Below are 17,253 nucleotides of genomic sequence, written 5' to 3'. Positions count from 1 at the left end.
TGATTCGTAAGGTAAAAATAAATCAATTGAGGAGCAAGGAGGTCTGTACCAAGTGGCTATCAGAAATGGCCTGGAGTTTGGTTTCCGAATCTCTATACATAAATTTTCAAGACTGGGTGCATTCAAATCAGAGCGAACTCCAAAATTAATCGAGGTTTTTATATAAAAACCTACTCCTCCTCCTTGTCTGTTTCTATCACGACGAATAAATTCATAGCCTGGTATTTGGACCTCACAACTATTGATAGAGTCATCAAGTTTAGTTTCATTAATTGAGAGAATATCAATGGAGCGATCGGCAAGGAGAATTCTTAGTTCATCAATATGCTTTGTAAGACTATTAATGTTTAAACCTGCAATTTTAAAACCACGACCAGAAGGAAGAAAATCAGAGAGAATTGTACTTTCAAATGAATCAACGTTTTGATTAGGAATACCTGATGATACGTCACTCGGTTGAGAAGCTAGCGTGGGCGTCTCCTGTTGCGAGCTGGAGAGGGAAGGTTTCCCAGTTCCATCAGAAGCTTTACCAGTTGTTGGATAGCTGAGGACTGAAAACCCTTAAGAGACTGATTATACTTGCCAGAACCAGATCTTAAAAACTTAATAAATTGCACGGCCAGCAATGACGAACCTTTGGCATTCAGATGAAGTCTACTACCATTTAATGCTGAGGCGTCAATAACCGAATTATCAATATAAGTAAAGTTATTATCTACTGCTGTGAGCTTGACCCTCTCATTAACTTCAATGCGTTTAGCATCGACGTTGATATCTTCTCTGTAGACTATACCCGAGAGACCAATGCTTGAGTTAGGAAACTTGCTCTTCACCTTCAATACAAGGCTCTTGATATCGGCGACACATGAATCGGCAGACTCCGACGGAAGATTGTTGGTGCCAGTATGGATGATGACGTGAGAAGGATCCGCGGATGCAACAGCGATGTTGTCAACAGCTTCAGCTATTTCAGCAGTGGTTTTCCCGGGATATGAGAATTTATGTACATGTCTTTGCGAAAGCTTTTTTGGATCAATGTGTTTTATCATTGAGTCACCAATAAGCACTATGGGTCTTGTCTTTCCGACTTCACCGCTTTTGGAGTTATTTGCACTAACTCGAGAGGTATTTGCGTGCGCTCCAGACTGATGCAGTGGCATCTCAGAGGATACTTGACTCGAAGGAGAAGAGACAAGTAAGGCCTGATAGCGGTTATGACTAGTTGGAATTGAATCAAATGCCCGGCTCGCTTCAGATGAATCAACATGTGAATGTTGCTGTTGCTGTTGTTGGCGACTTTCTTCGTTATTTGCAGTATAGTTGTCCTCATTTCTCACTTGGAATTGTACCTCACTTCTAAGGGGCTCAAATCTGTTCTGAGTTACTATATTGCAGGCCGCCAACGGCCGTTGGATATGTTTATCATTCACACTTTTCCCAAGTGTGCCCACTTGGGACCAACAATCACATATCTTTTGTTGGCGGCATTCGCCCTCGCTTCTTTCTTGCATAATGATCTTCATTGCCAGCTTAAGAGAATCATTTTCTTGTTGCAAGGACAAAACTTGGCTCTCATAGGAAAAACACTTTTCCTCCAACACCTCAATTTCATTATCTTTTTTAGATAATGTCGATAACACCTTCTCATACCTCTCTTTGTAATCGAGGAGCTCGGCGCTAAAAGCGGTTTCTTGTAATTTGCATTTCGTCGACAGAAGGCTTGTATTTGCTTCAACCTTTTTCTGAAGAATTAGTAAATCCAGTTTTAAGCCCTCAATATCAGCACTGATAACCGAGTTCGATCGCTCTTGAATACTGTTCTCAAGTTCGGCGTCGGCGGCCGAAGCTAGTCGATTACTGCAGATGCCATTGGCTTCTTGCGAAGGCGGAATTTCTTGCTCGGTTGTTGAAGCATACGAGACAGGCGTATCAGCTTCTGTTCCCTGTTTATTTTGAATAAACTTGACCAACTTGTCCTTTAAGGAGGGACCATCTCGACCTTGGAAACAAAGGGTTAGCTGTTTCTTATTATACCAGTTGATGACAAGATTATTGTTAGAACTTTTGAATTGCTTTACGTTTCCTCCGGGCGACGACCACTTTCCTTGTAGTTTCAAGCCATTTTCCACAAAATTCTTTAACGATTCAAGGTTATTCGTCCACGTTAATCGTTCCCCGTTTAGCTTAAGGGATTGTAATTCGCACCATTTAAGGTTAAGCTGGTAAGACTCGGTATCTTTCGTCAAAACGGGACCAGAAGGTTCACGTCCGTCCGCCATGGTTCACGTCGACACTTTATACCACTTTAGTTCGCATGAACTAAGAGCATTGTGAACTTTATAAGGTAAACGTTGCCATTTAGATAGCATCTTAGACATAAATTGCACAATCAGATATCAGATAAATGCCTTTTTCGATCGCCTGATATCGTACAACGTTCTGAACTGGAAACATGCATTCAAGCAGAATATTTAGTTAGAGATCTCTGTTGTTCAGTTTTCTGCATTTATTATGTAACCCGCTCATGTGGCAATACGTAGCAGCCATTGTTTTCTTTTGTATACTTGTGTCTTAACTTGGCATTAGTCAGATTAGCATTGTTGTTAGTGTCTGTTTCACGGGTTAAGTAAAATTACTCTCAGGCCACTGGGTCATCGGTTATCAAAACTATCATACTACTACGACTACGAGACGACTAGGACTGACTAACTACTACTACTACTACTACTACTACTACTACTACTACTACTACTACTACTACTACTACTACTACTACTACTACTACTACTAGTATTATAACTACTACTACTACTACTACTACTACTACTACTATAATTACTACTACTACTATAATTACTACTACTACTACTAGAACTACTACTACTACTACTACTACTACTACTACTACTACTACTACTACTACTACTACTACTACTACTACTACTACTACTACTACTTCTACTACTACTACTACTACTACTAGAACTACTACTACTACTACTACTACTACTACTACTACTACTACTACTACTACTACTACTACTACTACTACTACTACTACTACTACTACTACTACTACTACTACTTCTTCTTCTTCTTCTTCTTATATCGTGTAACGATCAGGGTAGGGTATGAGTTCCTTTCATAGCTGACAACATGGCAGTTAACATTTGGTCCATTCGTGTTTCTTCTTCTTAGCCCCATTCAGCTGACACGTCACTGCTCTTTAACATTTATGAGAACAATACATTCTGGCAGTCACGCGAGATTAAACTTTGCAAAGCCATTAAGTACATACCAGCACGCACAAAACCACGCCTCTAACACAAACATAGTATGTTAGTTGTAAACAGAATCTCTATTTAGTGGGATTATGAAGAGATGGAGAGATGGTGAAAATTAAGGCAAGATCGATTTTGCTGTTGTCAAATAATGAAGGCCGTTCAGTGTTGATCTTTTGACGGAATTGGAGACGAAACATACTTCAATCCTTGTACACTGTCCTGTAAGGACATCAGACACCAATTTGTAACTCACAAGAAACAAAAGAATCATCATCATCATCGGTCGATCGAAGAGCAGCCAACTGAAAGTCGTCTCCAACTGGCGCAGTCTTGGCCAATGCGCACGATGTCATCCTCTGAAAAGTGCTTATTGGGGTCGATCCATTCCTGGACTCGGCTGGGAAAGGACTTATGGGGTCTTCCCTGGGGGTCTTCTCCCATTCTTTAAAAGAAAAACAAAAACTTTCATAAAAATTTAGGTTAGTTCTTGTTTCTAACATTGCAAATTAAAATGTTCATTTTAATTTTGGACATCATGTAAGCAAAATATTGTATCCTTTTTCATGGTAATACCCTATATGTAAAGGCGACTGCTAATAAAGATCTTAATGTTGTTAATAATAATAATAATAATAATAATAATAATAATAATAATAATAATAAATTATGATAATAATAATAAAATAATAATAGTAAACTTTATTCAAGTGTCAGATACTTAAGCTATATAAGCTAATTGGTTCATATTGGATTGCCGATTCAATTTTTGGTAGAATAGTTAAAATTACATTTAATACCCTTATCATGCAAAAACTGCTTTTAGCCACTGCTTTTAGTTTTGATCACTAAGGAAATGAAATCAAAAGAAGTTGTAAAGAAAAAGCGAAAAACAACGACTTATTATCTGTTTCATCCACGACACATTTAGAAACCTTGAACCGCAACACCTTACACGTCGACTTAAGGTCATCAAAAAGATATTCTTTTTTACTATCATAGCATTCATGACCTTTTATCTATAAGAGCTTTCCACGTGCAAGAACGATGCTATTACCTGGTAAATGAAGTTCAGCTATCATCTTTTATGTGTGGCCTCTCACCCCCCCCCCCCCCCCCCTCCACCCCCTTCCATGGTTTAGGGGCGACGGCTGAATACAGTGGAAACTAAAGCAATATGCGATCTGTTGATATTTCAGCATGGATTGGCTCCATAGCATTTGGTATGAACTTCCTTTGTGGTCCTATAGCAAGCAGTTTATGTCAGAGGTTCGGATATCGTATTGTAGCAGCAGTTGGTGGCCTTATCGCAGCCCTTGGTCTCTTGCTGACGTCATTCACTAACAGTCTTTACCTCATCTACCTTACATATAGTGTCCTTTGGGGCTTTGGCTCGAGTTTAAATTATGCTCCAACCATGCTTGTGTTGGGTGAGTTAAATGTAGCTTCATAACTGATTTACCAGGTGCGTAGCTGGAAATTTAGCCTGCGAATGCGATTGTCTCCCTTCGTTGCTCACCGCTAGAGATGTTTCGCGGGGAAGACCTGAAACGAGGGGAGACGGTTAATTGTATTCACCGGCTACTAAAAATTTCTATAAAAACGCACTGTTTGCGAATGAACCCTACATCATCTCCCAGGGATCATTTCCTCGCGGCGGGGGGTGAAAGGGGGGGGGGGGGTTATAATATGGAGAGGTAATCATCTCTTTATCTTAGGACCGTGACCTTCAGGCAGCAGTTAAGGCATTTCACGCCTGGCAAACCCGACGAAAAACACCTGTTTTTGTTTTAAAAAAATATCTTAGTGAAAGACGATAATGCTGTTTACGTAGGCAGTTGCGCCGCTTTGCAGCTATTCCCTATTTATCTTTTATTCCTTTGCTTTTTCCGTTTTGCTTTTCCTTTCTATTTGTCTTCGAAATTTTTTCAGGTGCACACGAGAGTAACGGTAAAGAAGTTTCTCTGCCCCTTTTTGCTTAGAGTACAGTTTAACAGCCAGTTGAGACCAAAACAGCAACTGATTGTATTCTCCAAACCCTTCTACACAGGTCAATACTTTCAAAGGCATCTCCCTTTAGCCAATGGTATTGTTACAGCTGGTAGCGGAATTGGCACGTTGGCAATGGGGCCCTTTTACCATTTCCTTCTCTCAAACCTCGGCTGGAAAATCATGCTAAGAATTCTTTCTGGATTCGCCTTTCTCATGTTTGTCAGCGCTCTACTCTACCGACCCCTTCCTGCCAAGTATAAACGTGCTTGTACAGAGAAGAAAGAGAGAGCCAAGCTGTTTGACTTGTCCGTGTGGAAGATAAAGCCGTTCGTGTTTTGGGTTGTATCCATGTCGCTACTGTTCGTTGGCTATTTTGTTCCTTTCATTCACCTGGTGAGGAGACTTTGTTGCAATAAATAGACCATTTCCGTGTTCCAAAAACCCTCACTTTCAAAACGAGGCTGCGTGCAAAAAATGACTTTTATTTGCACTAGGATAATCATTTTCATATCAATGGTTTCGAACTAAGCCTCGCCCTGAAACAGAGGCCTGGGGCATCTCGGAAATAGCCTATTAATTATTTCGAATCTTGTCACTTCGAGACGATTGCCAAATGACAATTAACCTTTTTTTTTTTTCAAGCCCAATCACGCGAAGAATTTAGGCGTGCCTGGTTACGAGTCCGCTCTTCTAATCGGCTATCTATCCATTGCTTCTACTGTGTCACGTGTCCTGTTTGGTTTAGTGCTCAATCATCCAAGAATTAATCGTTTCTACGTTCTACAGGTATGTGTAGAGATGCCTACCTGGTCCTAGAGGTTTTTCTTGATTATTTTCTCCCCGTAATAGAGAATGAGCCTTTTCGCTTACCGGCTCTTTCTTTCTCAAGAGGAGGAAAATTTCAAGAAAATCTTCTGGGGTCAGAGCAAGAGATGCTTAGCAGTCACAAAACATAAAACAGAAAATTCAGGAGTAGCTATGTCAACTAGACCAAAGTTGACACTTAAAATGTCAGCGAAATACTTCCAGTTCAGATACAGAACGCACCTCTTTAACTTTTCTGTGTCAAATTTCGTTTCGTTTAGCTTCGTAGTTTTAGTAGATAATGTAATGAAAGTTTTCCACAATAAATTTTATAACGCTCTTGTTACCTGTTTACCTTAAGCAAGTTTTTCACTCCATTGACGGTAGCAAAACAAAGCAAACTCTAAGTATAGCTGAGAAAACTGAACTGGTCCACAGAACATGAAACATGCCTGTAGAAAGATTAGGTATTCAACTTTCATAGTATTCATAAATTGTTCTTTTTACATTTTAATGCATTTTTCTTTCAGCTATGCTTTCTTATGATGTCTGTAACATGTACGCTATGTCCACTAGCACGGGATTACACTGGGCTCATACTATATGCTGTTGGCTTTGGAATTTTTGATGGCTGCTTTGTTTTGCTAATTGCCATCACCACTAGTGATGTAGTCGGTCCTAATAGACTACCACAAGCTTTAGGAACTTTGTATGGAGTAATATCTCTCCCTATGATATTTGGTCCACCCCTGGCAGGTACGTTTACGGCCCATTTTCATCATTATTCATGATAGAATATAGATCCTAAAGCTATTTCATATATCAGCTGTAGGTTTTACTAGGGTTTGAAATAAACTATACAAGAGATATATTACTTGGGATTATTTCTACTGTCGGAGTGATGTTATTCTGAATCAGTGTCGCGTTCATGAAATGATAAGAAGCGATAAAATTTACTTAGAAAATAAAGGGATGGGGAAGTCGAATGGACATTAACTTTTATTTGAAATACATCATTTACCGTAACACAATTGGGCAGCCTGTGTAGATTAATTGACTTAATGTTTTTACCGTATCTCTTTCAGCGTTTATTTTCCAGGTATCTGGTTCGTATCAAAATGCCTTCTTTGTAGCCGGGGGTGCCATAGCTATTGGGACATGTACTCTTTCACTGATTCCATTCTTTATGCCTGAAACCAGAGAGAATGTCGAATCAACAGAAGTCCGGAAAGAGCCTCTTGAGAAAGACAAAACTATACAGGACTCAAATTGTACAGCGGAAAGACAACGGAACTCTTATATTTATGACACAAGTCAGTTTGCGTGGCGACGCCCGTTATCTTGTCAGCTTGCGACTGGAAGACTGGGAGACATGTTAAGCGTAGAATGTATTCTTGATATGCTTGAAAGAGAGACTGACGTTTGACACGAGCAGACACACAACGTTATTGCAAGCGCGGGAAAACGTACACCTCCCCTGGTACACCTGCTCAACCTCATCTCCAGGGATCCTTTCGCTGACCAAAAGGAATGCGGCCTCTAGGAACGAAATTCGCTCCTGCTTACAAGCGCTGCATGCGCAGTTGAGGTACGGGAAGCATGCGGGGGTAAATAACGCGAGAGAAACGTGTACCTGGCAAAAATGGGGTGGCATTAGAGAGAAGTACACGCATTTGAAGACTATGAAGTAACATTTTTAAAAATCCAGCTGGCCGGATATACAAAAGGCTACAAGTTTAAAACAAAGCTTATTTATTTAGTGCATATTTCAAAGAAAGGAAAAACAAACAAAGAAACAAACCAAAGCAGGCAATAAACACTAAATGACTGTTTTCGAGTGAAGCTATGAAAATTTTTGAATGCGTGGTACAAACAGCGTGTGGATAAACTAACAGCGTGAGTTGAAACTAAAACAGCAAAAGAGTAAAAAATGCCAACTTGCGACTAAAGAAAATCACACCAAAGAAATAGCAAAAACTGCAAAAAGCGAGGACTGTGAAATACAGTTACATTGTTTCGGCTAGAGAAAACTGCTCTGAAGCTGACTACGAATAACGCGAAGAGACTTAAAAGAAACTAAACAGAACTGCGCTTAGCACGGACCAAAATGAACTGAACAAACTTTACTGCAGAACTACGATATAAATTACGGTACAATATGTTGAATATGCAGAAAAGCAAACTAAAGAAACTGAAAAAAGGCGCTAATGAAGATGAAAAATGTAAAGAGACGCATAGACGCAAAGAACTACACACCACAACTTGCGCAAAGAAACTAAACAAAGGGCGAAAGAAACTATAAGCTTAATTAAAGTACGCAATTAAAGCAAAAACGAATAATATATACAAAAATGTTACACTTGGATCTTACACTATGTGACAAGATCTGTCCACAGGTATCCCAAGGTCATGAGTGATAATCGTTGTTGCGTAACTGAAATATTATAAAGGTTTGTACCGAGATTTAAGCCATCGTTATTTAGGGGTCAAAAATAGTAGTAACTATACATCAGAATTTCTCACCTAGTCCACTTGCGTTAATTTATGGTGTTTTCTTAGCATTCTTGGCCGTTTCAGCGCGATTCCAGCGAGTTTTTGTTCTGCCCGTTGTTCGTTTTATATATAACGCAACAACGATTCTCACTCGTGAGCTTGGGGTACCTGTGATCTGTCTGAATAGAAGGTGTTCCCTTCAAGGTCATTTGTGCCGTTTCGGTCTCCTATCCGTGTGTTTCTTGTTCGTAGAAATCCACGTCCAATAAATCTCATTACTCTTCGATATTTTTGTTTAACCTTTATTATAACCATCTTATTTTCAAAACATACACCGATATTTTTGTCTACACAAAAAAAGTTCATTGCACCACACGCACGCACGTGCGTGCGTGTGGTGCAATGAACTTTTTTTCATGTTTTTCACGTGAGCTTTTTTGTCTATTTTAGCGTCATTTTTCCTGCACACGGTATCGCGTGATCGTAAGAAAAGATGAACTCAAATCATCAAAATTGTGTTAACTTAAAGAGATTGAAGTTGTTTGGGTAGTTTCAATTTCTGCGACACGACAGCTTTTGTGCATGGAAAATGGAGTTCATTTTTAAAGGAAGAGTCCTGTCCAAAAGAAACCGAACTTCGTGTCATGAAAGACGCCTTTGTAAGGTCTTATAAGTCAAACTATAACGGCCGAGTTCCGTTATACCAACTTGCTTTATCCATTTATTTTTCAAAAACTGACCTCGTTCACGATCACTGCAGCCGAGCAGTCAACATTTTTTCTTTCAATAATTAAATACGTAACAATGGACTTTGAAATCCGATTTTTATGCATGGGGCACATCACTCTGTCTCCTTACGAAAACTGCTTCAATCACGAGTTATATCGAGCTAAAATTCCAGTGGCCTTGTAATCAACTTAGATGAGCCTTACGAAGGTAATGTACTAATGGGGCGAAAGAACTACACCGTAACCTATTAAGCGGACCCCGTATTAAAAATAGACTCTCAGTTATTACAGAGGTGACAATCCTAAGTAAAGTCCACAACTTATCTCAGCATATATATTTCATTCTGCAAAACAAGGACAGCTCGACTTCACAGATGCATGTAATCGTGATGGTCAGGTGAGCCTGTCCGCTTCAGTAAAATAACTCTGTACTATAGCTGCCTTAAGGCAGAAAAAAGCAGTTGGCAATATTTTTTTGCGATTACACGATTCATGGAACTGCTTTCTTGATCGATTCTTGAGGCTGGTAAAGGTGTGTTAACCGACACCTACTCACTCTTAAAAGGACAACAACAAAAAGGATTAACTTTCAAAGCTTTCGGATTCAATAAGTGTCAAGTCAGAGAAAAGTAAATGTTTTGACCTAAATATTCCACTTTACAAATAACGTGATTTCCCATGGCCAATCAGGTTTAGGCCTGGCCTCTTTCGCCATCAGCACCACTATTCACACCACTCACGTGGCGGATTTGTGCCCTTGGTAGTTTAACCTTAACAATCCCAAGCGACACAAGCATCAGTGATTGTTATGGAAGAATTTTCATGACTATAAAAGCGGGTTTTCTGTGTATTTGGAAAACATCACTGTGCTTTGGGATCGTGACATATATAGGTGTTATAACCTTCTGTTGGGACAAAGCTTTTCGACTATTATTAGATAAGCTCTAACTTGAAGAGCAACATCAGTCTAGATATTCCTCAATTTGGTATTATCTTTAACGTAAGGTATCAAATTGGGTTGTCCAAATACTATTGGCAGCTGTAACTTGCACATGACAATAGCTCGTCAGTAATAGTTCTGAGTTCTGCCTGCAAACTAAATGAGTGGAGATGACCATTTACGTAATGCTGATTAGTTCAGTCACGAAAAGACTTCGTTGACGAACGCGAAACCTTTCTTTGAGCTAACTTGCTTCATGAATTTCCCCTAAAAAGTGTTTTTTACATCAGAAGTCTTGGTTCCTTTCATTTAACCATCGTTTTGTATCGCTTACATCCTGCATAAACTGACGTGTATCTAATTTCCCTCTGGTTACCGCCCAAATACCTCTTTTAAAACATCAGTCCCTCTATCATAACATTGATTAGGCATGTCTCATGACACCGACTGTCGAAGAAAAAAAGTAATAAAAGGTAGACTCAATTTTTGGTCTTAAAAAAAACGTTCTTTTGTGTTCTTTTCTAACAAATGAGCTGTTTCAAGATAAAGAAGTGGTGATTGAAATGCCAGGAAAGCATTTTCTTTTCATGTACGCGGCCGAGGGTGGATTCTGATATCGATATTTTGCATCTGGAACAAGACTGGCGAAATGCGTTTCACGTCATTTAATGCGATTCTTCATGAAGTGAAGATATTTGCCACGACATCAAGTTGAAGATGGCAAAATATTAAAAAGTTTGATATCTAATATTATGATATAAATACAATAGAGGCACCATCGTTGGAAGTTTTTAGGGAAAAAAATATTGAAAATAATGTGAGAAAGGAAACCGGGCAAGAATTCCACAACTGATAGCGAATTTCCTCATGCCGATGGGTGATGGGTGCTTGAAATAGTTGTTTCGTTGTTGTTGTTTTTTTTTGTTCTTACTGATAGCGTACATTTATTGGTCAGCTGTGTATTGTTGAAGGGTCACCTCTGACTCTCCACATGAGAAATTAGCATGATCATCACTTTCATTGTCCAATCAGCTTTTTTTCCTTGCAATCACTATTTATTAATACTTTTCACACCACTTTTCACACCACTTTTCCACGAGGTGCGCGCTATTGATACTCGTCTCAAATTTGTTACGATCAAGGCTTTTTAACGGCTTTATTTCATGTTAAGCATACCATCGTTCATGATATCTCTCTGAGCGCATTTGAACGACGTTTATCTTTGTTTTCGACACCTGTTGGTTCCTTGTGAGTCTTTAGTAAAAGCAGGCTAACGATCAACCGAGCGGCGAACCCTTAAAGGCAAAATGAAAAAACTACTGAACAAGATCATCGCCAGAAATGAGACAAAAAAGCGTGATATAACGGCACTAGAGATTTGCACGGAAAAGGAATGTCCAGACGGTGGATATGGTTGGATTATTTGCATCGCAGCGGCGATTTGCCAGTTTATCATCATGGGTATTCACAACAACTTTGGGATCTTATACACTTACTTCATGAGGGATTTAAAGGCAGATCCTGCAGATACAAGTGAGTTATTATAATTGCAATTTTTTTAGCTTTTACCCTAGGCGACTTCAATTTTCACTCTATTTTTATAATACATTTTATAAGAATATCGAAGCTGAAATTTGCGAAATTTCAAGAATATTATAAGCATAGACCCGAAGCTGAGATTTTCAGAAGGATTTAATATTGTGGGTTGAAATGCAATAAGATTATATGTTTTTCACTTATCTGAACGGCAAAACTAGCCAACAAAACGAAAAATCCTACACTGACTATAATTAATACCATGCAATACATTCTAAAACGAAAATGTCATCAGCTATACAATATAAGTTAAGAATAATAATAAGAATATTTTCGAAATAAAATTGGCAGAAAACTAAGAATAACAGGAAAAAAACCATTCTTATAAAAAAAGAATTTGGTTCTAAAGTTAAAATGTCTGTGTTTTTCAATTCCTCACTTTGGATTTCCTGCATAAAAATTGAAATTTCCACTACCTATTCATTATGATTTACCGGTAACTATCCTAAGTCATTCTTGATTTCTTTCAGTGGAAATTGTAAATTCAATATTTGTAGTATCCATTTTTTCCCTTCTTCATCTAATACAATCTACTTCTGTTACTTTAGTTTTTTTCATTCTGATCTCGGCGTAGGGTATTGGGGCAAAAAGTCGTGAAGATATTAAAAATAGGTCCACGAACTTGTCACAGAACATTCTGTCATCCATAAAACTTTGGAATCAAAGCGTCACGCGTGTTGTTTAAGGGAACCTGAAACCTTCTTTCCCTCCTCTCAATAGGCGACCAACCAGCTGATAGTGATTACATAACTTTTTATCAACCGTGCGTGTGAATTAAGGCATGGTTCCCCACGTAATATCCTGTTTACATAATCTCTTTTCCGAGCCAAACATCCTGTTTCATTCTGGCTTGTCCCAAACAAGAACTTAACAAATATCGAGGGATTATTTATAGAGTATCATGACCAACGAAGCCCTCATTAAATTATGCTAGATACTGCATCATAACCAAATATTCACCCGGCTCTCAGTCCAAGTTCCTGCGTTTTCAATTATTTTCCTCAAACAGCCCGAAAAGGTATAAGTTTGTGCTAAGGGTTGCTGAAAAAAAAGAAAGCATTTTAAAGTCACAACAAGGAGTAGACAAGAGGAAAGCTGTTTGATTCCTGGGCAACTTTTTTAATCGAAAACCATTCGTCTTTGAGTTACCTCCATTGTAGAATAATTTTATAAGAATCTATGAAGTAATCTCTTAACAGATACTGTCCTCTGCCACAAAGTTAGATGTTGTAATGCCATGTAACTTTCTCAAATGAAGGAATTTGCCGTACATCGACGTGCAGATGTATGTACTCTTTTGTTTTCTGTAAGAATATCATTTTATAAGAATATCGAGGCTGAAATTTGCAAAATCTTAAGAATATGATGAGAATAAACCTAAGGCTGAAAAGGATACTGAATTTTGTGTGTTGAAAATCTGTTAACACAACACAATCATACGTTTTTTACTTAACCGAGAAATTATTTCTTAACTGCAAAACTAACCACCAAGAAGAAAAACCGTGACCTGCCATTGCCAGAAATTCCACTTCATACCCTAATATACTCTAAAACGGAAAGGTCGGAGGCTACAATTTAACAGTAATACCAGAATATTTTCAGCCTAAAATCGAATAAGAATATTCAGCTTGGGCTGAAAAAACAACATTCTTACAAAAAGAAAAGAGGGTACACCAAAATGGTGACATTGGGGTCGGTCTTTACGTTGCCCGGGGGGGAGGGGGGGGGACTCCCATTGAAAGAGGAGGGGATGCTCGTCATCTCACTTAGGTGTGTAAATTTCATAATTTGGTCTCCCTTAGGGTGTTCTGGGCAAAACACAATTAGCCGTAAAAGTCTTTTTTAGGGTTCCACCCGAAGAAATACTAAAAAATTATATATTTTCAATTCGTTTTATTTACTCGATTCTAACCAAAGTTTAAAATGATCTTTTTAAGGGGTCAAAAAAAGGTTGGGCCACGCCCAGATTGGTCTCCTTCGGGGTTTAATTCAAAATTTCCGGCGTGCTTCCTCGCCCCTTTCATATGGGAGTCCCCCCCAGGGGTACGCTGTATGATATTGGACATTTGCACTGTATTTATCACTAAATTATTTTAGGCGATGGTTATTATCGACTGATTGTATTCGGTTTTTCATGTTTCAGCTTGGGTTGGTTCCATAGCATTTGGTGTAACCTTCTTTGGCGGTCCAATAGCGAGCAATTTGTGTGAAAGATTTGGTTGTCGGCTTATAGCAGCAATTGGTGGTCTTATAGGTGTCCTAGGTTTCTTGATGACGTCATTTGCTAATAGTGTCTACGTCATCTACTTCACATACAGTGTCGTTTGGGGTTTTGGTTCTTCTTTAAGCTATGCTACAACAACATTTGTGATAGGTGAGATTAACATCTTTCACATTTTTCATTCCACAGTTTTTATCCTCATCAGTCATCAAAGTGGCTCTTAGCTAATGTCATTTTGTTCAGTTGACTTTGCATGCTATATTTCAGGGACTTCCTAAACTATGAATAGTTTACAGAGAAGATAATTCCCCAATCAGGGCCTTGGTTCTAATTGCATTTTATAATATGTTCGTACAGGTCAGTACTTTGACAGGAATCTTGCATTAGCTAATGGTATTATTACTGGTGGAAGTGGTATCGGAGCGATAGCAATGGGACCCTTTTATCATCTCGTCTTGTCAAACCTTGGCTGGAAAATCATGCTAAGAATTCTTTCTGGATTCGCCTTTCTCATGTTTGTCAGCGCTCTACTCTACCGTCCCCTCCCTGCCAAGTATAAACGCGCCCACATAGGCCGAAAAGAGAGAGCCAAGCTGTTTGACTTGTCCGTGTGGAAGATAAAGCCGTTCGTGTTTTGGGTTGTATCCATGTCGCTACTGTTCTTTGGCTACTTTGTTCCTTTCATCCACTTGGTGAGGAAACGTAGATAAAATATATTTACTGAAAGATTTATCACTCAATCTTTTCACTGCCAAACCTAGGAAAAGTAATTTTTTAAGAATAATTCCAAGAGTGTGGTGTGAAATTAATTTGAATGGTCCGAGAAATGCGAGCATCATATACAGTCCCAACGCACGCGAAAGTCGCGAGCAGCATCTCATGAATAGACTGTTTCTGGCTTTTTAAGGGTTAGCGAGAGTCGAAACCCTAAACGTTAGGTACTGTCATTGGATGATCCAGTCGTTCGTCAATGGAAAGTTCCTGGCAAGAGAGTGCATTCACTGAAGCAATATGGCACACGTCGCAACATACCTACATGCAGACACACATGCAGTGAGCCTGCTGTAGTTTCGCGCTTATGGCATCTGGCCGGGATTTTTAGGTCTCGTTTTTCACCTGAGAATGAACTACTACTGAAGAGCTTTCATGTCCCGCACACACCCCCTTATGGAACGCAATTGAAAGCTTAATGAAAGTATAGTTCCTAGTTATTAGGTTTCTTGAAATGTTAGAAACTGTAGAAATTAATCATGTTCGACTTAAATCGCGTTCGACTTTACGAGAACGCAACCTAATCTTGCACTAGCTGTTTCATAATTCTAGCTGATTTCAAGGTGGCCTCGAAATGGTCCTCTGATCATTTTTTTTTCTTCAGCCCAATTTCGCTGAGATTCTTGGAGTACCCGAGTCTAAGGCCTCTTTGCTAATAGGCTACCTTTCCATTGCTTCTACGCTGTCACGTGTTCTCTTTGGCTTTGTGCTCAATCACCCAAGAGTTAATCGTTTCTACGTGTTACAGGTATGTAAAGAGATGTTTTTACTTACTAATATGTAACCATGTGAATGTTGCTGCTTAAAGTTTCCAATGGACAATTTGATACTTTAGTAATGAACGCATGAGACTGAAATTAAGTACAGATACCTTTTCGAGCCAAGAAAGGTGTTTGCAAATCGGGATCAGTTCATATACTGGTTAAGTAGTTGTTAATTGTGGCCAGTCTATCAAATTACAATTTCTTTTCTTTTTAAAACGAACAACTCAAGACATCTGCTGATCCACCATTAGTGCAAATACAGCAATGACCAAGCTTGTTCGGCTGGATAACGCCCAAAAAGGGAACTTTTAATTGCTGGACCAACGCGGAAAATCCCAAGCGGGCTTTAGCAAATCAGAATGCAGGATTCGCTTCATCTTGCTCGCCCGCGGGTTCAACCATATAGTAAAAGATGTTGCTTTTTTCTTTCAGGTTTGCTTTGTGATGATGGCTGTTACATGCACGCTATGTCCGCTAGTACAAGATTACACTGGGCTCATATTATATGCTGTTAGCTTTGGAACGTTTGACGGCTGTTTTGTTTTGCTTATAGCCATCACTACTAGTGATGTAGTCGGACCTAATTTGCTACCACAAGGTTTAGGATCCTTGTATGGAGTTATATCTCTTCCTATAATATGTGGAGCACCTTTAGCAGGTACGTTTTACTTTGTAGCTTAATCGCCTATTTGCATTGTAACCATTCCCATAAACCTAAAGGGTGTCAAAGAGAGTTAAATTTGAGAAAGTTGGCCTAATTTTTTCGAGTTCAATCGTGGCCATCGAAAGCCAAAGACATACACTAAACGTTGTGGTATAGTGGAAGAGTAATTCAAAACAAATATGAACCATCATTTCTATCAGGGTTTTCTTTGTTTCCAATGCATTCTTAAAAATGTTTTTTGATTGAAATCAGTTTCATTTCTTTCATATTCGTTCTCTTCTAGCGTACATTTTTGAGAAAACTGGATCATATCAGGACGCTTTCTTAGTGGCCGGAGCTGCCATAGCTGCTGGATCCTGCACTCTGCCTTTTACTCGACTATTTATGCCAGATCTAGAAACCAGAGAAAGGAAAGAAATCTTCGAAGAGACTCCCGAACAGGAAAAGACTGCACATGTCTCTGTAAGCGCTAATGAAATTGCAGAAGGACAAAGAAACTCATGTGTATGACACAAGACACTTTATTTATACCCCTAGACTGAGCGAGAGTCTCCGCTTTCCTATGGAAGCCTCCTCCCCCAGGACGTTTGCCCCTAGGAAAAACATGATTCTAACAAGTTTTCGTATCTTTATTTAGTAATTAGCTATTTTTTCAATCGATGACCTCTTTTCATGATCACGCAGAAGTTACTGAATCTTTTGAGAGGTCAACATTTTTTTTGATTTGCAAAGCGTTAAATAACACTTATGACCTTTGAAATCAATTTACTGATGTAGTTATGCATCGGGACAATATTGACTGATTAAAACTAGCCTCGAATTCTTAATTTTTAACCACTACCCACACCCTTTCGAAAGTAGTACAGGTATCAAGATTAATGAAATCAATAGAACGAAAAAAAGTAGCCGGCGAGCAAGCTCTCCACGCGAGCCAAGAGAGACACGCGAGTGAGCGGCGTCTCCTTTCGCGTACCCCTCGCACGTGACTTCTCGCGACTA

At 39.1% G+C, this 17,253-nt stretch overlaps 2 protein-coding genes across 2 annotated transcripts in view; both read left to right on the top strand.

Moving 5' to 3' along the window:
• The window catches only part of LOC140941711 (monocarboxylate transporter 10-like), a 14,857-nt gene extending 5,954 nt beyond the window's left edge, over positions 1-8,903 (top strand). The window contains exons 3-7 of the mRNA XM_073390724.1: positions 4,481-4,711; positions 5,332-5,666; positions 5,916-6,059; positions 6,608-6,833; positions 7,163-8,903. Coding sequence (XP_073246825.1) covers positions 4,481-4,711; positions 5,332-5,666; positions 5,916-6,059; positions 6,608-6,833; positions 7,163-7,503 — 1,277 coding nt within the window. The 3' untranslated portion in view covers positions 7,504-8,903. The remainder of the gene's footprint in view (positions 1-4,480; positions 4,712-5,331; positions 5,667-5,915; positions 6,060-6,607; positions 6,834-7,162) is intronic.
• Positions 8,904-11,325: 2,422 nt separating this feature from the next.
• On the top strand, positions 11,326-15,661 carry LOC140942208 (monocarboxylate transporter 10-like). The gene is made up of 5 exons (XM_073391174.1): positions 11,326-11,771; positions 13,978-14,208; positions 14,413-14,747; positions 15,431-15,574; positions 15,635-15,661. Exons 1-5 carry the CDS (start codon positions 11,546-11,548, stop codon positions 15,659-15,661), a joined length of 963 nt encoding a protein of 320 aa, XP_073247275.1. The 5' UTR covers positions 11,326-11,545.
• The last annotated feature ends 1,592 nt before the right edge of the window (positions 15,662-17,253 follow it).

Source organism: Porites lutea, chromosome 6 (genome assembly GCF_958299795.1).
Source record: "Porites lutea chromosome 6, jaPorLute2.1, whole genome shotgun sequence".
In the NCBI taxonomy this organism is placed as follows: domain Eukaryota; kingdom Metazoa; phylum Cnidaria; class Anthozoa; order Scleractinia; family Poritidae; genus Porites; species Porites lutea.
This window is presented reverse-complemented; position numbering and strand designations above follow the sequence as displayed.